Source organism: Harpegnathos saltator, unplaced genomic scaffold, assembly GCF_003227715.2.
Source record: "Harpegnathos saltator strain DR-91 unplaced genomic scaffold, Hsal_v8.6 scaffold343, whole genome shotgun sequence".
NCBI classification, from domain to species: domain Eukaryota; kingdom Metazoa; phylum Arthropoda; class Insecta; order Hymenoptera; family Formicidae; genus Harpegnathos; species Harpegnathos saltator.
The window spans coordinates 812,443-837,443 of record NW_020230143.1 but is presented as its reverse complement, the minus strand read 5'-3'; the positions used below and the strand labels follow the sequence as shown (position 1 = coordinate 837,443).

Genomic DNA, 25,001 nt, shown 5'->3' with positions numbered 1-25,001 from the left:
ATCAAGCGCAATGAGCAATCGAGTTCTCTCGTCTATCGTGTCCTCGTCCTGCCGACGGCGGGAACCGCCGTGCTTCCAGGACACCCAGTATCACAATTAGGCGATCGGACTCCCCCGCGCGACTCCACTCGCGTCGTCGCTCGCCTAATTCGCCCGGCCGCCCTTGCGTGCTCGCGCGCGATCTTATGCGCGCACACGTGCGACAGAGAGATCCTGCGCGCGCGCGATTCTTGCTCGACGCGTGTGTGTGCGTGTGGCGAGCCGATCGGTATATCCGGGGTTTCGAGCTCGCGTTGCGAAACTGGTTATGTACTTAACGTGGGATAACCGTCGGAGACAGGTGTCCCGAACGCGGCTGCTCTCTCGATGCCGAGAGATGGTCCGCGAGCGCGTCGATGGCAGCCTGGGAAGAAGACGACGCGGAAGGCCGCGACGAGATGGCAACCGCACGCACACCGCCGTGCGTGCGGACGCGCGTCCGCGTTTTCTTTGGCCGCAACCTGGAAGAGAGCGCCGCTTCTTGAATGTCACGTCCTCTCGCTCGCCGACAAAGAGATCGATCAGTCTCTCGATCGCGGCGGGAATTATCGGCCGGGTAGGAGGCAGTGGGAGAGGTGAGGAAAAAAGGCAGGGATACATGTCGATAATGTGTAATAATAATAGTGTAGCGACGATTGATCGCGCAACGAATCTTCCTGTTCGCGTCGCGAACGACACGAGCCGGTCGGTTTTAATTGCCGGTCTAATTATAAGCGATAATTATAGACGATAATAAGAGGCGGGCATTTTCCGATCGCGATCGACACCCGAGATGAAACGTGTCGATACGCGAATGCAAGCAGGGCAAGCAGGCACGATATGCTCCGCGGGATATCACTCATTTCGCACACCACGAGAGTCTAAAGTATCAGATAATTAATATTAATATGAGATATTGCTGTATTAAATTTCCCCGTTTCCGGCGAGAGTGCGCCTCGCGAATCCTCATTACTCGTTCGTCCCTTTGTCGGATGTGCTCTTTATTTCTCCGCCGTGCTTCCCTCTAATTTCTTTCCCGGCATCCTTATCGTTACGCCGGTCCATTAATTGTTGTTAAATTACGCTCTCTCGCGCGGTCTCTCTCCTTTCTCGCTCCTCGAGAACGCGGATCGAGCGGACTCGCTCGTTCCGACGCGAACGGCGCGGAAGAAAGAGAGAGGATTTGGATCATAGTTGGCGAATGTGCGTGTGGGTGTAACGGGTGTACGTGTGGTCGATACGGCTGTGCGAGCCGAGTCGTCTGGTCAGCTGGCGCCAGGACCCTGACAGCTTCCTACCAGAGCGCACTTCGCCTCATTAATCTTGCTTTATGGCCGCTGTTGCACCTAAGTCCCTCGGCTCCCTCGTCCGCGCTCCTTGCGATTTCTCCCGACGCGTCGGTTCGCCGCTCCTAAAACAACCGTTCGAATTCCGTCGATCCTTAGTCATCCTTGAAAAATGACGCACCGCGCCCGCGCCGTGGCCGTCGTGATCGTCTCGTCGTAGTGGCTGACGTGCCGAAAACGCGAGCGCGGATCTCGGCAGGAAATTAAGGAGAAAACGAACAAATAAGAGGGGAGCAGGAGAGGGGAGGGCAAAAAAGACAGCAGCAACGCACGTCGGACGCGGTAGACAAATCGCCGGGGTCCGCAATGCGTTCCGTTTCGCGAGATACTAAATGGAACGAGCTCCATAACGAAACGCTCGTAAAATCGATCCGGTCGATGCCGAGAGTGCGCCAAACAGACATTAAAGCTCGCGGAGGGCACCTCGCGAATCCCAGCCATATCCGGAAATATGAAGTATGTCTATGGCTCTCCTCTGCAACAGTGTTCTCTAATAAATTATCTCGCGCTTGAATATGTGCATGTGCGCGTATGCGTGTGAGAAAGAGAGAGAGAGAGAGAGAGGAGAGAGGATTGTGAATTTAGTATATTTAAAAATAAGAGTACAGGAGGAAAAAAAAGCAATGCGTGGCGTCCGTGGTACTGCCGTGGTATCAAGGCGAACGGGAAGTTTCCTTTTCCTTTTTTATTTCCCTCGCTCGCTTTCTGTGTCGCGATCTCACGGCGAGGCTCTTCGATCGGGCTTGTAGTTCCTCCCCCTCCCCCAGCCGTGGATTTTACGATTTTCAAAATCAGATGCGCGTCCCCGCGGGGAATTCGGATTAAAATAAAATATACCGACGATAAAAGCGCCGAGCAGAAGCAGCGATCACTGCGGGTGGGGCGGGGAAGGAGGGAAGTCCCGCGACATCGAACGCGACGCGAGCACGACCGCTCGAGGTGGGTCGCTCTTTTATCCCGTTTTTTGGAGTCGGGTGCACCGAGTCAATTACTACTCGCGCTATGTAACCGTCGAAAATTAAGTAATGCTTATGAAGGCGGGTAAACGCACCTGCGCGCCTCTCTTAGCAGGTGCGTACCCACGGTGTTTCGCCTCTCGGGTCCGTTCGAAAAAATAAGAGGCCTGGAGCGGCGTATCGTGAGTCCGGCTCGCGTGTCCTTGCGCCGGCAAACGCATAATCAGCCTCTCACAAATGCGCGCCCGTGCTCGCGTGTGCGCGCGCGCGCGCTAATGTGCGAGCGTTCGCGGTTTTCGCCGTCGCGTTCGCATTGTTGCGCCTTCTCACAAAGGTTACGACGTCCCGGGCGATCTTTATCCTGCCTACCGGCGACGGTAACGTTCGCGATCTCGCCCTTCGTTTTCTTACCTTTGCAATTATCCGGGAACCGTTTCGTTTCCCGCCAAATACCTGCTCGCGCTAAAAGAAGCGTGATGTCTCGCGATCGATCAATCGCCCCGACTCGATTCAATCGGATACTCGGCGCGCGAGGATCTTGGCGATTTCGCGATGTTGGGATTCCCGCGTTTTATTCTTTTCTCTCTTTTCTTGCCTTCCCTTTTCATTCGGATCAAAACAACCGGATTGTTAATCGCCCGGGCGCTCGTTCTCGTCCGGCCCCTATCATCCGCGCGATTCATTCGCGCGGTTCGTCCCGCAGCGTGTGTTCTAAGATACGCGGAACAGATACGCTTGAGAACGATATTCGAGAGAAAGATCGAGAGTAACGCGGACGCAGCGGGAGGAAGGAGATCGAAAGGGAGGAGTAAGCAGGAGAGGAGAGGAGAGAGAGAGAGAGAGAGAGAGAGAGAGAGAGAGGGGAAGAGCGAGAAGAGCTCGTATCGCGATGTTCTGTTCCGAGCACCTGCTCGCCCGGTCGGCATTCTTTCGTTTCATCTGCAGGCAACGAAACTGCCATTCCGATCGCGCATAGAGACGCTCTAATTGCAAATGCGCAAAGTAGACGTCGTAAATAGCGTATCTCTCTCCCTCTTTCTCTCTCTTTCTCTCTCTCTCTCTCTCTCTCTCTCTCGATCGCGGTCGCGGCTCTGAAATCGATTAACGCTCAAATCGGTTCTGCTCGCTCGCTCATCGTGTTATAAATAGCACCCGCTATCGTTTAAGTGTGATGATCTATAACGGGACAGTTTCACTTCAGCACGCACCTCATTGATTCACTCTCGCATTTGTAACCGCGCAGCCGCCATTTCCCGCGGTCCCGCGGTAGATCGATTAGTCGAGTTTACCGGCTATTCGCGACTCGCCGCTTTTCCTTCGCGCGAGACCGGGAATCGCCTTTTCGGGAGAACCAGCGTTCCCGCTCGGTTGCTCCTTTGCCGAAGGAAATGCCGTTCCGGCCAGCCATAATCGATTTCGTGTGGCGCTACACCGCACGTTTACGTCCACTTCGGCGGGATTATGAGGTTCGCGGTCGATCAGAGTCGTTCGTCACATTCACGGAGGCGCACCTGCTCGCGGAAAAGCACGCGGTGCCGTTTCTCTCGTAGCTCAGCTCACTCTCTTTCTCTCTCTCTCTCTCTCTCTCGCTTCTCCTAAATTGCTTCTAAATTCGGTGGATCGCGCTATCGCTAGCCACTCTTACGGCTGTAAGCTTGCGGGCTGTGCGGTATAACGGGCACGAAGTGGAACGGAATGAAGCGTTGGCCGGTCCTTGCAAAGTTTTACGGAATCCGGGATTGGTCCATCAAGATTCATTCGACTCGATTTTAGCTCCCCGGATCTTTTCGAATTTTTTTTTAGCAATAGCGGTTATTCTCCTAGGGATTAGCTTTTATTTTGTCTCAGACTATCGTTGAAATTTGTATCGAGCAAAATACTAATTTAAAGTTAGACGTGCGTTTTTTTACTCGAATCGCAATTACGAATATAACGTGGCACATGTTATGTAATTCAACTCAAGCACTTATATTCAATTCTAACATCCAAAGTGACTTCTGAGTATCTCACGCGAGATAAGTTTCAAATAACGACTGTTTAAACACGGGCCTCAAGGATGTCTCAAAGAACAAGGACGGAATGTAATTTTTGCTTCGAATGAAATAAAAAATTCTTAATTCTTCAATTTAATTAATATCACGACGGTCAATGCCGCAGACCAGTCTCTCGGACATACACGTCGGAAACGAATGTACGTAGTTGCCAAATGGCTACGAAGAAGAAAGCCGGCGTGTTAGATTCGAGGCGACTGCAGTCGCCGAGCTCATCCTGTGGCCATAATCGTGCATCTCGCTGCATGTGTGCGTCCTTACGTCCTTACGCGAGTCTTTCTCGCCGCGACCGCGTCAACCTGCCCGAGTTACTCCTTTAACGTCCGTGTTACACGCACTCGGCGGTTTATTAGCGCGTGGTGGGACGCGTGTTGCGCAGAATGAGCGTGAGATGCTGGCGTGGCGAGGCAAAACCGCGGCCGGGTGCCCGTTTTCGAGACGGGCAGGTAGTCGGGCCGCGAGAGAACGTCATCGCCATCTGCCGTATCGGGGCATCTCTCGGGATAATGGAGGAAGAAGGCGCGGATCGCGCGCGAGACGACGACGACGACGACGACGGCGGCGGCGGCGGCGACTGCGCGACGGTGCAGGAGAATCATTATTTCCTTGAGCAATTTGCCCTTATGCTAAACAGCTGCCAGACCGGATACCGGCTTTGAGCGCGGCTACGACAACATCGATCCGTCGTCGTCTCTCGTCGTCGCTAATAATTCGCGCTCATGAAAGCACCGGCCGAGTAATACGGGCAAAATCGCAGCCGGGACCAAATGCCGACGGGACGTGGAAAGAGGATACATTTTTTTCACATCCTGCCGTTTTATAACGAGTACGCACCGTCGGCCGGTTAATTTGCGCGCACAACGGGCGATACGCGAAAGCGCTCCTATTTCTTCCCCGACGATTTCACTCGCAAAACGCGCGCCGGAGCCCGGCGAATAAAACGGCGCGAGCAAAAACGAAATCGTGATCCTCGAGATCGAGATCGATAAAGAAACACGAGAATCCACCGGGAGAATGAGAGCGGGCGCAATTTCGCGGAGAGAGACGCCGCGCATATAACTGTCGTAAATAAAGGTATGTCGAGCGCGAGATCGCACGCGGTTTCGCGACGACTACACTTGCCGCTGCGGAGCGAACGGCGGCCCATCGAGAGCGGCGGTGTGTGGTGGTGATGGTGGTGGTGGTCGTGGTGGTCGTTCTCACCGCGCGCACGACGCGTATCGTTGCAGGTAACGCGATTGGATTTGTCGCTCGATATCGTTATCTGCCAACCAGATGTGCCGGTTCGCGGGGGGAGTTGGCGGGAACGGAGGAGCAGGACGGCCTGGTGTCGCGTCGACGGCGCGTTCGGTGTCGTTACACCTGAACAGATCGCGCGCGCGCGCGCGCTTTTTGCATGCGTGCACACGCATGTATGTTTTTACGAGATCCGCTGTTAGATCCACTTTTAGCTCGTCGCTGCGATAACACAACTCGCGACTCCAGCTCGGCCATGTAGGCGAACTCGCGAAATCTGGCTGCGACTGGTTCGTTCCCTCGCGCTCGTCGAGTCTCTCCTTGCAACTTGGGACTTCTTCTCGATCTTCGCGTCCGGGTGAGATCGACGCGCTGTCGTACTCCTCGGCGAGAAAAACGAACGGGAGGGTGGAAGGAAACGAGGGAAGGGAAGGACGGGGAAAGTCGACGCGGAAAGAAAAGACGCAATTCGTCCTGCAGAACGTTCGTTTCATCTTTACTTGAAGTCGCCTTATATAGCGTAGAAAGGTACATATCTCGGTTATCTCGTGAACGTCGTATCTTCGAGATGCATCGCCGCGTAAGGCCGTAGAAATGTGCTCGCGCATAACACGTGTCCGATTACTATAACGTAATTACTTAATTCCTAACGTCGTAACGTCGTTATCATTATCATCTATTTACAAGCTTCAACGCGGTCGTAGGCGAGAAACCGCGCGAAAAGACAATGTGAACACACGCTAACTTCTCCCCCCCCCCCTCCCCGATCAGCTTTTAGGCGAAGCTTCTTTAGGATTTGCAGGATAACGCCTTCCTGCCGCCAGCGCGATCGCGGCGCGTTCGATCGATAAATCTTCTGCGACCGACACCGCGAATTTTATCAACCGGAGAGTCTACATATTTCAGAGATAGATAAAATTGCTATCATTCCCCTTTCCCCCGTTAACGAACAAACTATTGACCTTGAGTTCGATGTCCTCGATCGCCGATTTATCGGCTATTCTCGCAATCTGAAGAGCCAGTCACTCTCCTATCACGACCCAATATTTTTCTCCCCGAACGCGTGTCCCTTATCTGACTGTCGCACTTTCTCGTGGGAAGACGATATCCCGTTTGTTTGTAGCTTCGATAGTGGCGGATCACTTAGTCATTAGGCTACGTGTAATGTAACTTCGTCAACTCCGTTTCTCGCCGCGCAAGTAAGCCGCAAAGCAACTCTATTATTGTCTTCGCTTTTGTCGTCCCTTTTCGCTCGAACGTGCGCGCGCTTTCGTAAAACGCGTGAACGCGATACCGGTGCAACAAATTGCAGTCTCGACCGATCCCTTTCGACCGTCAGGATAAGTATGCACCTCGCGGACCGCGTAGTTTGGAAATCGCCGCTGCGGGCGACGCGAATTCGCTCTTGCGGCGGCGCGTTCGCGTGCCTCGCGCTTTTAACCTCTGCGAGAGGCGAGACCGGCTCTCGCGGAGTCGGCTCGAGCTCCTCCACGACGCCGACGGCAAGCTGCAACGCTTCCCGTCGCGCTCTCGCTTCTCGCTCCGTCGTCCCGAAGGGAGAGACTTGAGAACATTTGGAAAAGAATTCGCGATCGTGATTGAGAAATCGCTCGGTGGAATCTCGAGCCACGCGTTCCCGGCGAAACGAAGATTCGCGCGTGTCTCGTCGCGGGGTTTCATCGGCAAATTTTGGGCGAGGCGAACGTCGCGGGCGTCCTGAAAGGGTTGAGCCGGGCCTCAGACTAGCTTCCACTACCGTGAATTCTTCGAGCCCCGCATAAACATTCGCGCGCCGCGCCGTAATTCCTGCGATGCAGCGAAACGAGCGAGCGAACGCGCGAGCGAGCGAGGCGAGGTTACCTACACCGCACTAAACGCCGTCGCTCTAAGTATGAAGATCTTCCTAAAGATTTATTGTCTGGTTGCGCAGCTGCTATATCGGAAAACGTAGGTGGCCTCATCGGGCGCCGCCAGAAATCCCCTCTCCTTCTCTTCTCTCCGTCGCTTATGAGAATCTATTAAGATCTAAAAGGTCCGCTTATTACAATTCCGCAGAGCGTACTTTACAGTTGTATATATGTACAGCGCGTTAACGTAGACGTAGCACGTAATTATCCCATAACGTTTTACACGTGAACGATGAAAACCGCTTATATCGCTTCACATCGAACGCCTGCCCTGCCACCCCCCGCCTCTCCTCTCTTTCCGCAAATATTTCCACTGCGCCCATAATTCACCCATGAGCACCCCTGAAATCGTGAAACGGCCGAACCCTTCCGTTCGTTCACTACCAAATCGCTCGAGACAATCGCGCGTGTACTTCATCGGCAACAGCGTCGTCGCGTCAGCTGCGGTAGTCAATTACTTAAGCTAACAGCTTCATTAATTTTAGTCGCCACTTTCCTTTCTCTTCCCTCTTTCCCTTCGTCGAAGCGAAAGACATCGAGAATAAAGGACGAACTAGCGCGAACATGGACAACATGGAGAACAGAATCCGTCCTGCATCGAGGGAATTATCCTTGTACGTCCGCTCGTGAGCCAAACTCCAGGTTGTCGTTTATCCTCCACCTCGTAATCTCGTTTCCGCGTATCGTTCCAACAGACATTGTTCAACAGATGCTCACTTTGAGACAGTTCAGTCGTCCTTCCGCTTCCTGAGCTTACCCTCCGTCTGGATGGTCCTGGAGACCTGATCCACGCAGGTAGCGAGGGAAGCGCCGCTCGTCGCGTCACCGTCAAGTGTCTTACGGATCTTGGTGAGCGTGACGATGTAGCTGCAAGCGATTCTCAGCACCGACAGCTTCGACAGCTTCTGGTTGTGCGAGTATGCGGGTATGGCGCGTCTCAGGGTGTCGAAGGCTGCGCTGATGGTGTGCACCCGGGTGCGTTCCCGGGCGTTTGCTTCTATCCGTCTTTCCCTCGTCATGTTCTTGTAATTCCTCTGCTGGCCACTTCCGCCGCCGCCGCCGCCGCCGCCGCCGCCGCCGCCGCCGCCGCCGTTGTTCTGATGCTGATGCCTCGAGGAGGAGGCGTGCGACGGCGACGACGAAGAGGAAGCGCTGCTGATGACGGCGGTGGGCGCTGTGTGGTGACGCTGATGAGGCTCTCCTCCTTGCGGAGAACTCAAGTGGCCTCGGTGATTGCGATGGGACTGGAGCGATGCCGTCGCCGTCGTCGTCGTCGTCGTCGTTGTCGATGTCGACGATGACGACGCCAGAAGATGCTCCATCATGTACGACGGCGTCTTCTCGTAGCTGCCGCTCACTGCGGGGTGCGACGGCACTCGGGGCGCTTCGTCTCGCATGACCAAGGATAATGGCTCCTCCTGCAGCCTAGGATGTTTCAAGGACATCGGCGGCGCGGACGGTACCGGTGGCGGCGGCGGCGGTGGTGACTCGAGCCTGTTACAAGACTCTCGTCGAGATAGCACGGCTGTTTGATTGTGAGCGGTGTCTTGTGTCAGCATTTGCAGAGTCTGTTGTAGCCTCCATATCCTCTGATCCACATTTTGATCATCTTCGTAATTTATTCTCTCCGCTTCCGCGAGCGTTTGACCGTTGACCTCAGGTTCCGTATTCGTCGACGGGGTCGTCGATGTGGTCGTCGCCGTAGTCGTTGTCGTACTGGACTCCATCGACGTCGTCGTCATCGTCGTCGTCGACGTCGTCGTCGACGTCGTCGTGGACGTCTTGGACGTTTCGTTGCTCGTGTGGGGAATAATCCAAGGTCTGAAGGGACTCGGTGTGCTCATCGATCTGCTCTCCTCGTCCACGACTGTCTCCTCGATCTGGTGGAATCGCCTCTTCTTCAACGGCGCGGTGCTAGGCTCTTGGATCTTGCGCGGTTCCGCCAGTTTCCGCTTGTTCCGCAAGGAGATCGGCGTCACCTGCACTTCCACGCTGTCCTCCGACGCGCTGGGCGAGTGCAGGCCCGATCTGCTGTCCTCGTCGCCGCCGCTGCAGGACGCGCTGTCTCTTTCGGAATCCGCCATGACGCCGGCTGTAAACGAAAAATAGAACAGGGCGCGTCAGATTGACGGTGCTGCGTGTGCGGTAGGTGGAGAGACTGAAGGAGAAGAACAAGAAGAAGCAAAAGGAGGACGTAGGAGATATCAATTATCGTTAGTCACTCGAGTCTCTGAAATCACGGACGGTGGAAATACTCGGGGTGTACCTTCGCGCGGATAAATAAGATCGCCGCGACGCTACGTAGGCGCGCGCACGCACGATTCTGCTGCATTCACGCACGGACGCAACGTGACGAATACGGCGCGGCGCACGTGTTTTCCTCGCGATTCCGTGGGCGGAACCGCGCGCGCTTCGCCTCGGACACTGGAGGTTTTCTGCTTTGATGCGTCACCCAGCTGGTACCATCTGGCGCGCACGGGGTCCGAACGAAAGAGAGAGAGAGAGAGAGAGAGAGAGAGAGAGAGAGAGAGAGAAATAGGATTATAATACACCCGCGTTGCCTTCGCTCCTGTTCCTCTTTCTCTCTCTTTTCTTCCCGTCGTTCGCCGAGTCGGATTCCGAGGCGGGGACTAATTTCGCTGATTTTAGTATCACCAGCGAAGACGCTTGTCATCGCGCGGCTGCTCGCAACACCCACCCGTGCGTCGTCCCGACGTTCTCCGCTCGGCCTACGAGCGCGCTCACGTGGAAAAAGATCCGGAGAAGCTTGACACGCGCTCGCACGCGCGTGTCGAGAAACGCGAGACCATCTGCGCGACGCAGGAATTATCAAACGAGCTGACGTAACGCTCCGTTTGTACAACAATTGCGTGCGCAAATATGCACGACGACGTGTGTAATTCCCAGCCGATAGGATGGCAGACCCGTCGAGAGACCGATGTGTGCCTCCGACGTATCCAGCTCGCTTTCATCGCGCGCAGCCGCGGCAAGTAGTCCGGGGAAGGATTCTCTCTCTCTCTCTCTCTCTCTCTCTCTCTCTCTCTCTCTCTCTCTTTCTCTCTCTCTGTGTGTGTGTGTGTCTCTCGCGGTTTTTTAAATCTCCACCAAAGCGGTACTCCTCTCTCGCGCTGTCTCGCGCGCGCGCGCGCGCGGTTATGCAAATCGTAACCGCGGAGTTCCGCGCGGTCGACGAGCGCGAAAGCGAGAGCGATCGATCGGCGACGTGGCTTTCCTACAACGATCGATCAGCTGTGTAATAATTCATTCGGACCCATGGATCGGTCGGGCGTGTGTGTACATGCGACGTACGCAACCTACGCGTTGCAGATGCAGATGCAACGCGTCGGATTTCTCGATCGGCGGATCGCCGGCGCCACGACCGCCGCCGCCGACTCTTATCCTCCTCTCCTCTCTCGAGTCTCTCATTCTTACGTCCCTCCCTGCTCGTCTCGCCGCCGCGGTGTTCTCCCCCCGAATGAGATTACTGAATCGGAATCAGTTAACATCCTTAAGAGGCGTCTGGCGTCGTACTTACTCCAACTCGAGCATACGGTTGCGTTTATTAGCTCTCTCCTTCGCCTTCTAATTAGCTTCTAACGGCTTGCTCAAATATTTCATCGCTGCTTTCATTCTTCTCTCCTTCCCTCCCTCACACACTCTCTACGTCCTTTAAGCTGTCCTCCCTCAGCTACGCTCTCTTTTTTCCGTTGAATGAACTTCTACTAAATTCTAATCCCATTTCTACTGAAATTTAATTCCATCAAGTTCTAAATTCCCCTTCTACTGAAATTTAATTCCATCAAGTTCTACTAAATTCCCCTCTTCGTCTTTATGAATCTCCTTCGCTTCACGTTTCTCTCTTCGGCTCTCCGAATTCCGGCTTCGTCGGTGTGCTTCCAACACACGCGCAATCGAGTTCGCACCGCTCGAGGCGCTCGATGACCCGAGCGACCGATTATTATTTCGCACACGAAACGTAACACATCGCGGCTACGTGCGAGTAAGTTCCCCCGTTAGGAAAGTCAAGGGTCAAATTGAGCTCGCGCTTGATTTTGTTCGATCTCGCGGTATTAATAAACGCGCCGGGTCTCCGCCTCTCGCCTTCTTTTTCTCGTGTCCTCTCGAGGCAAGACGGGAAGCAAAGCACGGCCGCCACATGGCGCTGGCGCCAACCTCGTCTGTTCGTTGCTCTCCTTTTATTGCCTTTCCGAGAGGAGTCATCGCGATCGCGCTTACGCGCGGGATCGTCTTTCCTTTCTGGTCGGCGATCGCGCTGACCTCGACGCGACGCGACGCCACGCCACGCCATGGCGCGGCGCGGCGTGATCGCGCGACGCCAGCTTTCCCCGAGAACTTTTTGCGAATCCGTTCACCTTGGAAGCTGTCCAGCCTCCCAAGCTAGGAGGAAGGGCTCTTCCTCGCGGTAGGTCTGTGATCCCTTCGAGCGCGATAAGTACACTCGGTGACCGAAGCCAAACATAGATTTCCCGCAGCGTTTCGACGTGCGAGCGAGCGAGAGCCATGATTTTCCCGTCACGAGCACACGCACGTTCGCGTCAGCTTCTCTGTGTGATCGCCTAGAAGTATAAATATAAACGCCTCTAATAGCGTTTTAATCGCCATTGACGGCTACGTAATGTAAATCCGACGAGGCGATAATACGGCTGCCATTTGTTTGCGACACTAGCCGAGGCTTTCCGGTCGGGAGCACACCGCGGTTTTGCAAAATTAAATCACCGATCGCCACTCACGATCGGCGCATTCGCCAGACGCGCGTGACTCTTTAATCTCGCGGTCACACAGACCGCTGATCTCTCTCGCATTCGTTGTCAATCTAGACTTCGACAAATTCCAGCGAGCGATTTTCGAGCTGGGGAGAGAGAGAGAGAGAGAGAGAGAGAGAGAGAGAGAGAGAGAGAGAGAGAGAGAAAGGGGTGAGGGAGATCGGAAAGAGGGAGCGATTAAAGCCTCTTCGTGTTACATCGAGTAGAGTTTCTCGTTTGCCGGCTACTTGTGGTTGTAAAACGGAGAAGTTACACAATATAGAACCGGGAGAGCGAGAGAGAGAGAGAGAGAGAGAGAGAGAGAGAGAGAGAGAAGGAGGAGGGCGGGCGAGGCGAAACTGTTCGCGTAAGATAATATTCCAGGCCACCTGGCATCGTCGGTGCTCGTCGGGTGTTTAGAGGCGTTATCGCACCGATAACAAGGCCGCACTTTCGATAACGGCCATCTGCCGCTGCCACCGCCGTCGCCACCGACGACGATGATGACGACCATGACGATACTTATTATTGTTTAACGAACGAAGAGGCAAAGTCTCTCGTCCGTAATCGTAACGGATGTTTACTCGCACCGGAACTCCAATACCGGATATTTCGGGCATCGATACTCGCAAGTCATCGCAGCCGAAACATATCTTTTCTGTACCGTATTGTTCTGTGCCGTATTGTTAACAACGACAAGTACAGAGGTCAAATTCATGCATTCTCACACACGTATGCACGTACATATGCGAGCACAGAAGTTTGTTGCGATATCGTATGGTAATCACCTTATCGCACGAACGCGCGCGCGTGTAGAAGGAAAATGTAGCGAGAAGGAAATTATCGTAGCGCGTTGCCGGGAGGAGGTGAGAGGTCCCCGAGGTCATCAGCAGGCGCCGTCGGACACATGCTCGATCATCGGTCGATTCATAAACATCGACCGAACGAAAGAAACACGAATGAAGGAGGTCACGCTGATTCCGCGACTCGCGCGCGATTGGTGGCGACGCTTCGGCCGGTCGCGATCGGGGATGGGTGTCGTGTCGGTCTCGAGGCGAGGCGCAAATTCATGTCATTCATACGTCGTAGATGAATTAAAAACGCGCGCTCGATAGTCAAAGCAGTGATCGAGTGAATGAAGAAAGTGCGTCGCGAATTTGAATTGGAACGCTTGAGCAATCTTATCAGCAAGGATGTACATCGGCATGCGGCGTTATCGCGCGGGACTTGCGAAACTGCTAGTCGTCGAGTATCAGCGCGAGAATGCTGTCGAGCGAGAAATTCTAATCGGGAAATTCGAACGACGATTTATTTCACGGCGCAAGCCGTTCACATTTGCGCGGCAGCGTTCGGCTGTTTCGAACGTTAACGCGTGAAAACGAGAGGAGGAAGCGAGCCGAGACGCGACACGAAACGCGTTCGTACGAAATTCAAATCAGATTGTAGAAGTTTAGATTACCGCGCGACTGCGGCCGACTGCGTAAGGCCAAGGGGACTTGCAAATTTTGCGGACGGGTAATTAAATAATAATATTTCGCCGAGGCAGGACGGATCGCGGCGTGGCTACGGTCCCGGCGCGTAATGTGACACAGCCAGCAGCTTTTCCGCTCATCACGTGAAGTCGCGTTCGTTCACGTGTCGTTTCGGAGCGGATATAATCGCGAATATCTCGGGGACTCGCCACCGCCGTCTCGCTCGGCAATTGTTCAAACATACCGAAATAACTGGGGACATCTGTGCAAACTCCCGCACGAGGGATAAAGAGAAAGAGAGGGAGAAGAAGAGGGAGAGATTGAGAGAGACAGACAGAGAGAGAGAGAGAGAGAGAGAGAGAGACGAGGCGTAACGGCTTGTACGCGACTTTCCGCCATTCTTCTGTCAGCGGATGCGTCCTCTCCACGTGTGCGCTCTTTTGCGTGGTAGATGGTGGCTTTTTCCTTTTTTTATTCGCGAACGTTACGTGTCTGCTGACGCACAGTTGTATTTGTCCACCGAAATCATCATGTATTAATGTATCATCGTTTTGGCGCGGACAGGCCGAGTGCTTCTCGTCGATTGACTCTCGCTCTCTCTCTCTCTCTCTCTCTCTCTCTCTCTCTCTCTCTCTCTCTCTCTCTCTCTCTCTCTCCCTCTCTCTCTCTCTCTCTCTCTCTCTCTCTCTCTCTCTCTCTCTCTCTCTCTCTCTCTCTTATGGCAAACAATGCCAATCGCTCCGGCAAAGATCTTAATAGTTACAGCGAATTATTATCAATCAATTATTATGAATCAGGAGAAGAAAGCAATAGAGCTCGACCAATTCGACAGACTCGAGACGTTTCAAGAGAATCGGAATATTTTACGTGCACCGAGTGACGAAGTGCTAGATTCCCCGCGGCTCTTCTCTCTTATTTACAAAAGATAAGGGCTTTCGTCGATAAAAATAAGAGAGCAAGATAACGTGAAAATAGAAGCACGCCGAGAAACTCGCTTCCTTTTTTCCGCGATCGGGAAAACAGGCTGCGTTAAGGGAGAGAGCCTCCCACGTGGAGTGCCGAAGGGGAGGCAAAGACGAGAACACGTGGGACGTGTCGGGAAACTTCCGAGAGCTTTGTATAGAACTCAAGTGGCTAAGTATAGAATACGCGGGCGCTTCTCTCTCTCTCTCTCTCTCTCTCTCTCTCTCTCTCTCTCTTTTCTCTTCCTCTCCCTGTAGCGCCAACGAAATCTGATCAGCCGCGCGACGGCTTTCGAAGGTACAGTCGTGATTCGAATCACCGTCGTCGCGAAAGCGCGAAACGGACCGCCCGGCTTCTTCCTCGTCGAAAATCGCGGCAGCTGATAACCGACACTCGAACGTGATCTATGGCCCTAGTATTACGAAAGATTTGCGATTCAAACAGAAGGTAGAGGGGCACGTGACGACGACGCGTCGCGGGATGACCTGGGAGCGACTCCGCGTTCGCACCCGAGGGGTTGCGACTCGTCATTTCTCGGCGAGTTTCTACGTCACTTTCTCTTCTCTCATCGCTGCTTCGACTCGGCTCGGCTGAGCAAAGTGGATCTCTCGGGCTAAATGAGGAGAATGAGGTCGGAGGTTGCTCGATCGTCGATCACTCGCCAACGATTTCCGTCGCGCGCGCGCGCGCGCGGAGGGCCGCCTCTCGTGGTTATTATAAAACATCGGCCGGTGTATCGGTTGTGTAGCGCTCGTGTAATTGCGACGTCAATTGCATCCGGCGCCGACGCCAGGGCCCCGGTAATCACCTGTTACGCGCCGTAATGGCGACGTAATACGAGAGGTTCGATCGGGCCAGCGATGACTTAGATCGGCCGATACGAATGCCTAATGACGCCGATACCGCGCACTTAACGATTGCCTAACGAGCGGTCTCTCCGCGCCCGTTGATTACCGTTTCACGCGTGTCAACGCGCGCGCGTTAGGGTCGGCCAAAGTCGCGCCGCAGCGCGTTTCGCAGCCGCTCGTGGGCGTTTACCGTAAAGGCGCACTCGAGCGTTCGTGGCTCGAATGTTATTGGGAGAATTATGCGAGTCGTGCGTTGATTTAAGACCGCGTACGTGGGCGCGAAAGCGTACGTCGGCCGAATTAACCGTCTGATTATTCTCTCCTCCATCCTCCTATCCTCTCCTTCTTTTACGGAACGAGAGGCTCTCTCACGGGCCCCCTCGTGGCGACTCGTGGCGCGCAAAAATAGCCGGCGTCTCGGAGCAACGCGACCGGTTCGCAGCGAGACTGCTCAGGTGGGCGTCGTGTCGCGGTCAGAATTACAATGTTTGGATATAATCGACAAGATAAATATTCTCGGGGAAAAGGGGGGATGCTCTCGGCGGTCTTTTCCCCGGAGCGAGCGATTTTTCATCGGCCAGTTTGCGGCCCGACTAAGGACAACTGAACGACCGCGTCGTCGCACAATTGCGGGCATCGGTGAATCACACGTCCGCTTCGCGGGGAGCGATATTTCGCTCGCGACGTGAGCAACGGTCGGGTCCCGGAGATCGAAACCGCTGAAGTATTAATGTCGCTTTATTATCTCGATCGAAATGGCCAAGAAGGACGACGACGACGACGATGACGACGAGCTGGTTCGCGATTTATTTATGTCGGAAGGAACGCGGCCGGCTCCTTCGTCGGAAGCGGTGGCAGTATATTGGCAGCGGCGATAAATGCCGCGGCTCGTAGGATCAGGACAGGAAACGGCGCGCATCCACGACGTGGCGCGGCGCGGCGTCGCGCCGGCGAGATTTATCGGCGAGTCTCGTTCGTTTTTTCCTTCTTTTATTCCCCTTTCCTTTCCTTCTCTCTTCCGCGGGCCCGCTTCGCGGAAAGCCTCCGGCGGAAATGCGACGCGCCGCCACACGAGAGTGGAATATAATAGCGCGCCGAGGGATAGAGCTCTCTTCGTCGTGACGCGCGCGGTTCCTCGCTTCTCCTCTTTCTCTTCCCCTCTTCCTCTCGGTGTCTCTTCGCCCTTCCGGTCTTTCGCACATTTCCCCCTTTCTTTCGAGGATTACAGTTCTTATCTCGCTTATTTCTCAGAGGCGCGATTAGGCAGGTTCCGGGAATGAACATTTGCAAAACGTCATCAATATTTTCCTCCTTTCCGTCGAATTTCCGCCGAAACTCCTTCGCCGCGCTGCTTCTGCGGGGATCCGGGGATCGCGGGGAAGGAGAAGTTTATTATCGATCGTCGAACGGAAATGGTGTAATTGTCGATGGACGCGCGTTGGTGCGGAACTTGCGCTGCGACGCGACTCCGACAATGTTGGCGCGATAAGAGAAAGCGACGACGGGAAGGCACGTTTTCGCGGCGAGTCGGAGGAGGCTAGAAGACGAGCAAGAGAGAAGGAGGCGCGCGATGGATGGCGCTAGCCAGATGGTCGTGAGAGCGAGCGTGACTCGATGCATCGAGTCGGTTCGCCGTTTGCACGGCTCTCCGGTTCGCGAGAACGCGCGAGTCCGTCTCTCTCTCGCGCTTCTTCCGCCGCCGCCGCCGTCGCCGTCGCCGCCGCTTCGCGCGTTGTGCGACGCACATGACTGTTCTACGGGCGAGGTACGGCCGAGACGTTGGGCGGTCTCGCGTAAACACAATGCTAAACAAGCTGAATGCGTAATCTGTTTGCGACGTCCTTTTGCGCACATGACCTACGCGGATGACGTTTCGCGCGACTTTCCCGCTCGTTCACTTCCTCTTTCGCTTGTTTTTCTCTATTTCTTTATTCTTTTCTTGCTTCGCACGAGTCATCGCTTCGGCTGAGCGAGTGTGTACATATGTGTGAATTACGTTTTGTCGGGGGCAAGAAGAGGTCACGCGGCGAATAATTACGACGAGGAAATCGTTCAAGCTCGAATCCTTGCACAATTGTTTCGTCACACTAATACATGCCGACAAACTTCTAATATTTGACATTTTTATTCCGTTCGGCCATCTCGAATCCCGCGTTCTCCGCATGCTTTCTTTTTGAAGAAATGATAAAGAGCCGTGAGCAGGGGAGGAGGGGAGGAGGGCCTCTTAATGCGTAGCGTCAACAACCGAGTACACTAGCACTAATAGCATCAAAAAGAGATATCGATCGGACATACACAATAAAAGAATTCTTTCTTGCTCTCTCTCTCTCCCCCCCCTCTCTCTTTCTCTCTCTCTTCCTCTCTCATTGACCTTGTGTCTTGACCTTTGTCAGTACGTCCCCGGCCGGCAACACCGATATCGAACTTCAAAGTATTGATTCTCGGGCACGCCAGAGTTTTGACTATTAATAATTTCGACGACAGGTCGCTCGTGAAATTTTCGCGACAATTCGCCGCGAGATGTACGACAGAAGTCCATATTTCATTATTGAAATTTCTCCGCGTATTAACCTTAATTAATGCCCTTATAATTTGCGGTAAGACCAGTCATGTGATAACGAGATATGTTTAATTAAGAGTTATATATTAGGTTTCGCATGCTTATCTACGCGTACGTGTGTGTGTGCACTGCGTCTGGGCACAGTCCTCCCCTCCCTTCTCTTTCTCTCTTTGTCGACAAGAGACGATAAAGAATGAACTGCAAAAAATCATTACGACATCGGAGACTGCGCTTTCTAAGTTATTCAACTTGAGAATGAACTTGTCTGATGACATTCCTCGGCGGCCTTACGTGTTTCGCACGACGATCAAAATAACTTTCGAATTGCTTATCGTGTTTCCGACGTCGCAAATATTTGCCGATTACAATTCCTGCTTAACGTTCATTTTCTCAGTTATTAACAGCTCGCGAATTATTGTCACAGATTAGCACACAAAGCTGTAAGACAAGCGCGAGTTCCGCACCGACGATTTTGGTGAATCCTGGCATTTGCTTAAGTCTTTTTTTTTTTTTTTTTTTTTTTCATTTTTTTTCAGTTTTAATGTCAGACACACTTTAATAATTAAAATTCTGCCGAATCGTGAAACTCTCTGAAAGCCAAAGGCTTCGTTATCCACCGGCTCGCTACGCATCGAAAATTCTGCGAATTTAATCGTAACAATTAAATATATGGTTTCCGAAAATTACATTCAAGCTCGATATTCGCAGTTGTTTGTAATTCCAAAAATATCATTAGTTCGATATCGAAGCGAATTGCTATTTTTTCTCTTTTTCGCCTCTCATTCCATGTTCCTTCTCTTTTTCCTCTTGATGTTCAGTGCACGCCGGTCGGAGTTTAAAATATACGGTGCGCTTTCGGGACGTCCAGCATAGCTTCGAGACTACCGATGTATTTAGCGATTCAATATTTGCTTCTCTTTTTACGCGTGTGCAACGGCGCGTATCAATCCGGTAATAAACACGTGTAAGCGCTCCACGTGCCGCAGCGGGCGCGCGCACGCACACTCGTTCCCGACGGGACCTCGCGCGTATTTATCCATGTGTACTTAAATCAATATAAAATCGCGAGCAATAATGTGTAATCGCGAGTCGACGCGTGTACATGCGTGTGTGTGTGTGTGTGTGTGTGTGTGTCGTTGTGCGTATCCTCTCGACGAGATGCGCACTCTTTTCCGGTAAGCTCCGTGCGAAAAAGCATGCGGCGCGTTCCAAAAACGCGTGCGCGCACGCACGCAGGCGAGCAGGCAGCAAGTGTGTTCGTCCGCTTTTTAATTATAGCGTCTACATTACGCTGTGCTCCCTTCTCGCGAGCGAGGAATTTCCGCCCCGCCACTATTTCAGACAGGAGCAGCATCCCTTGGCCGACGAGCGATCCGGCCGGTTTAATCGCGTCAACCGCGCGCGCTCGACGATCGAGAACGCGGGGGACAAGTGGCTCGCTGTCGCGTACATCGCGCGACGCGCTCTCATTGTGTATTATTGATTGCACATACACACATACGCGCGCGCGCGCACGTAGCCTGTTTCGAAATTGTCGGATGATGTATATCTGGATCAGTTTTTAAAACAATATTAAGATAATATGACACAGACATGTAAAATATTACAGTTTTGAAACGATGCAACGTCCATCGTTACTTTATAAATATGTAATACAATTTTTAAAACAATTGAGAGAAAAAACGACGTTAACCGACTAAAGGAGGTATTAGCGAGGACAGACTTATTTAATCGTTTTTAATTAAGTTTGTTAATTTTAATTGTCACGGTCGCGCTGGTGAGTCGAGGACGTCCTTTCTGGCCCTCTCACCGTGTAATTGCGCGAATTATTCAGATTTATGCGGCTATCGCGAGTTAGTAGCTGCGGAACAGCCGAACGGGACGTGGTTTCCGGAAAAAGAGACGACGGTGATCGCGCGCGGCTGCTTGTCGAAAGATAACACGCTCCGTCGCCTCGGCAGGTTCATCGGCAGGATATGAGCCTCGCAGGTAGCGCAGGTGCGGGTTACTGCGTAAGGCGCAAGTGGGTGACGAGCGAGCTTTCGCCCAGTGACACCCTTTGTATCGGTGAAGTGGCCGTGTGTGTCAATCGTACCGCTCTCGAGCGAGGTCAAAGCCGGGGTAAAGCAACGAACAAACACGCGCCGACATTTCTACCGAACATTGCGCTCGCGACTGCGACCGGGGCGACATTTCCACGGAGTCGTCGAGACCGTGTGCCGATCAGTTTCCAAGCGTAGCTCGCTGTGCCTCTTCCCCGACGCGCCGGTTTTAACTCTCGCATTCTAATTCTCGCGTGATTAGACTCCTCCGAGTGCAAGGAAACGGATGTTGACCCTTCATATCTCTCTCTCTCTCTCTCTCTCCCTCTCGGGCGCCGGATACTTCAAAGATGTTTTGCGTGGCTGTCTATTTTGCTGTTGACGCGCGCGTGCATAAACGTCGCGGTTATTTCAAGAGTGCGAGATCGCGCGAGCGAGCGCGTGACAGAGGCCAGTGGTGAAAGAGACATGCGACGCGACGCGTCGTGTCGCGTCGCCTCGAGATGACGTCGGGAAACTAGAATGACGCGCGAGTCGCGACACATAAAAATACTCGCTGGTGGCATGCGATAATAGAGCGACGGCGGGACGCGATAAGGATTGCGAACTCGTGATCTCCGCAGCGACCGTGCGCGCTCTCGATGGAAATCGCGCGAGGAACGGTTTTCCACGTTGCCGTTCCATCGTCTGTCCATCTGACCATCCTCGGTCTCGAGATTGGATGCAGCGCGCGTTGGACGCTCGCTGGCGGGCAGGTTCGAGAGTAAAAGTGGTCGGGCGAGGATGAGATATGTAAATGAGCGAGTAGACGTAGGTAGCGGCGGCGACGGCGGCGGCGGCCTCGTGGTCTCGTCGTCGATAGGTAGCCTTCTCGATTACACTTATCGCGCGTCCGAGGGAACGATCTAATTAAAACGCTCGTTGTCTGCACGCTTTCGTGTCGAATCAATCGGCCGATTACGATAGCCGGATGAAGCTGGAACCGCAACGCTTCGTCTCGTCCGATTGCCGGACTTGACGATTGCTGTTTGCGAGCTCGATAAACGTTGCATTTGCCGGGAGAGCCGCGCTCTCTCTCTCTATCTCTCTCTCTCTGTGTATGTTGTCCGTGTCCTCGTGGATAGCCGGCGTGGTACCAACCGCGCGAACGATCGGCGGCGCTCAGGTATGATTCACTTCTGATCATTACTGAGGTGTCGCCGATGAGATATTAATTATCGACGCTACTTACGTCGAACGCGCAAGTGTTCGTGCGTAAAATGCCGATAATTGATTATTCATGCTGCGGCATTAGTTGATTGGAAAATTAGTCACTAGCCGAAATCGTCGCGAGAAATCGGCCTTATTGATTCCCAACATCGTTGGACAACCACGGTCACGCGGTATCGCTTCGCGACCAATGAATCATCGTCGTTGGCTCGCACACACGGTGGCATCCCCAAATCGAAAGGACGCGTTCTTTGCGGTGGATGATTCACAGTTCACAGGCGGGATCTCTGTCCGCATGTTATAGGTCAGTCTGGACCTGCTGACGCCTAAGGTTTAAATTGCGCGGCGGCGATTTCCGCCGTGGCGAGCATTGTTGTTTACGCGTAGAGATGCCCAGCACCGATTTCAAGCACGGTCAAAGAGGGTCGCCTGCTCCTCGCATGTATGTGCCCGATGCCTGGCTACTGCGTGTGTGTATGTGTGTGTGGATTTGTGTGCGTACCGGCGACCCACGCTGGCGCCGTCGTAGCCGCAGCCGCCGCCACCGCCATCGTCGTTGCCGCCGCCTTCTGTCTCGTTCTCTCTTTCCTACGTTCTTTCCCCATGCCTCAGTTGGATTGAGTCGCTGTATCACCTTCGGTGGCCGTGTCTGGCAAAAATGCCGACTATTGTCCGACATTTGATGTCGCCGGCGTTCAACTATACGTGAACAACAATGGAGCGCGTGTAGTTTTTCGGTTAGCAGAAATTAAATTGGTTGGTAGGCAGGTAAGCTTGCTGCATCCCGACGACTGTTCCGACGAATGAAAGATCGCATTGTGCGACCTCCGATTGTCGTCGCCGCAGTAGGTCTTTAATAATGCAAGCTACGTCGATCCCATCCGATGACTCGCATCATTGATGCAAACATGCTCGAGATCGAGCCGAATTCCTCCCGCCTCACTCGACTTCCTAGTCTCTCGTCCTGCGCATCGAGCCTCTCATCGGACCCATACAACTGTTTAATTGCGTGCGAGATAAATCGCTATCTCGCATCGCGCAGAAAACCGAGAGATTGCGTACACGATGGCCCGCGGCCGTGACTTTTCAACTCACGGATTCTTCCGTAAACTTTTTCCGAGAACGACGATTTCCCAGCGGACAAGCTTCGCCGAGCATCGCAACCGTATATGTCGCAAAACTTTCGACCTCTTCGCTCGAATAGCGCGTATCGCTTCGAATCTGAAAATATCGCCCTGTCGGCGAGTCGAATATTTCGACTCGATCCCCAATTAAGCACAGAATGAAACGTCACTCTCGCGAGACGTCTCTCGTTCTGAGCGAAAGACAAGGCGACGCGGCGAGGGAAAAAAGAGAGAAAGAGCGGAAAACGCGGCTAATGAAGGCAGCGATCTTCTCGCGCTTCATTTACGCGGCGTGCGTCCGCTTGCCTAATCCTCAACATCAGTTCATACGTCCATCACGATCGCCTCCGGGCGATCCCGACCGGTCGCGCGGGATCTTTCATTTCGCGGCTGGCGCCGCTCGATAACGATAATTATTGTTCCCGGCTGAAGAGCGCGTCAATCGGGCCAGCGCTACGGACGCGACCACATACGCGATTCACGATGCATCAGGAGCTGCACAATCGCGAAGTATTTCGCGCACCGATGCACGTGAGCGCATTTTTGCGTCCACGTGCCGCGCGAATCTCTCTCGTGCTCTCGTGCCCGCTACGCGTGTCGAGATGTCAATCGCGATATCGCCGCGTTTAATCGAGATTACGGCAGAACGAATTTGGAGCACGCCAGCTCCGAGATATCCGGTCGAGTCGCTGCTTGCGGATCCTCGGAGTATCATTTCGTGATGCCACGGGATCCTTAGAGCAGAACTACGTGAGAAAATGCGAATGCGATGCGGTTCGTGATGTACGTACAAGCCGCGGGTGGCAGGAGGAGGATTACGGTTGTATCTCTCGGGCTAACGCGAAGTAAAGTGACGACCGGATGAATCGATAGAGAGAAACGAGTCTTTCGCGCCGCGATAAGACATCAATTTTCAGTCCAACTGCTAATGAGTCTGCATTCTATGTCATCGAGCGGTAGAGCTAGAGCGAGAGAGAGAGAGAGCGAGAGAGAGAGAGAGAGAGAGAGAGAGAGAGAGAGAGAACGAGTGGGAAAAGACACTTTTTCGTATGGAAATGGGAGTTGGAATCGACAATTTCAGGGTCCAGAGTCGATGTCGAGGTCTTATCTATAGTGGAAGCGTTGAAAACGACGAGAGGAGAGCTGTGCTCGCAAGAAATCGAGTTAATCCGGCAGCATCAATGCCTGCGAGTTACTCCTTCCGTGCAAACAACACGGTCGCTCGCGATGCCGCAACAAGCAAATCAATGCGAGTTATTATCAGTTTTGCGAGGAGAACTTTTGCGAACGCGCCTTCACAGCTCTCGACGTCGTTTTCGGCGCTTTACGGAGACTAAGACGGGAGACCGGGCTAATAATGCGAATTAACGTCAAACGTCAAATGTTGACGAGGCTCGCGCCGACTCGGAGCCTTCTTCTCGCCGGGTCTCCCGGCGAGTTATTGTCGTCCGTCCGAGTCCGAGCCACGGACGCTAAAATTCACCTGTCACGTAGGCTGAAAGCTCGCACGTACTTTTCACCACGTGGTCGCTCATCTTCCCCTCATGGACCACCACCGGCTCACTCTCCCCGTCGATTCACGCACCCCCGCACGCACTCAACGACAAAATACACTTGTATTTCCCTGAACGGGACAGGTATAATCCACAAATCCGCTCGTCCGGGCACGTGTAATTGAGAGATCCGTTGCTCGATATAATCCCAGAACTCCGTTCACCGCCACGGAGATTACGTATTCCTCCGTGTCATCGGCGACGTTTGGAGGAACTTCGGCAAAGTTCAGTTCGGGCACTCGACGGAGGACTCGTCGACTCGGCTCGACGCACGTCGTCCTCCTCCGATCGCAGTCGATAGCGCACTGACTCGCCTCGTGTACTCCCGGCTCCGTTTCATGCCCTTACGTGTGCGAGGGAGTCTCGACTGGTCCGCACTCCACCACCACCAACCCGACACCACTACCACCACCTCGACGAGCACCACCACCACTTCCACCAGCTACGTCAGCTATGCTGTTGCTGCCGCCAGTACCGTCCAACCTACCACCACTACCATCAGCGCAGCAACACTAGTAGTACTACTGAACTACTACCGCCGCCATATCACCAGCTACTACTACCACCAGCGTACGGCCTGACGTTGCTTCTCTCGCTCTCCCCCCCCCCCTCTCTCTCTCTCTCTCTCTCTCTCTCTCTCTCTCTCTCGCCCACCAACAAGCCCCAACTCGAAACAGCATGCGAGAGCACCGGTATGTGTGGTGGGGACCGCCGGAAAAGATCCCGTGACAGAGAGCGACGTTGGCGTTGGCGTTGGCGTTGGCGCTCGCGCTCGTTGGTGGTAGTGGTATGTTGTCCGGCACTGGTACTGATGGCCGATGCTAGATAGATAGATAGATAGACAGACAGACAGACAGAACGCGAACTACGACGATGGTGGTGGTGGTGGTGGTGGAATCGGCAGTATTGCCCGTTTGCTCCTGATGGACGGCGCTGGCTGACGTTACGCGACG

At 53.7% G+C, this 25,001-nt stretch overlaps 1 protein-coding gene across 3 annotated transcripts; it reads right to left on the bottom strand.

Moving 5' to 3' along the window:
* Window positions 1-280: 280 nt before the first annotated feature.
* Window positions 281-24,448, bottom strand: net (atonal bHLH transcription factor 8-like protein net). Of its 3 annotated transcripts, none has more exons than XR_003113117.1 (2): window positions 23,979-24,448; window positions 281-1,429 (listed from the first exon to the last, which is right to left on the bottom strand). XR_003113117.1 is itself a non-coding variant. In XM_025300263.1 (2 exons), exons 1-2 carry the CDS (start codon window positions 24,028-24,030, stop codon window positions 8,243-8,245), a joined length of 1,416 nt encoding a protein of 471 aa, XP_025156048.1. In that variant the 5' UTR covers window positions 24,031-24,448; the 3' UTR covers window positions 6,022-8,242. The 3 variants fall into 3 exon arrangements, 2 of the variants coding, with proteins under 2 accessions (XP_025156048.1, XP_025156049.1); XM_025300263.1 differs by lacking the exon at window positions 281-1,429 and adding an exon at window positions 6,022-9,606; XM_025300264.1 differs by lacking the exon at window positions 281-1,429 and adding an exon at window positions 6,022-9,606 and having other exon boundaries at window positions 24,009-24,448.
* Window positions 24,449-25,001: the final 553 nt, after the last annotated feature.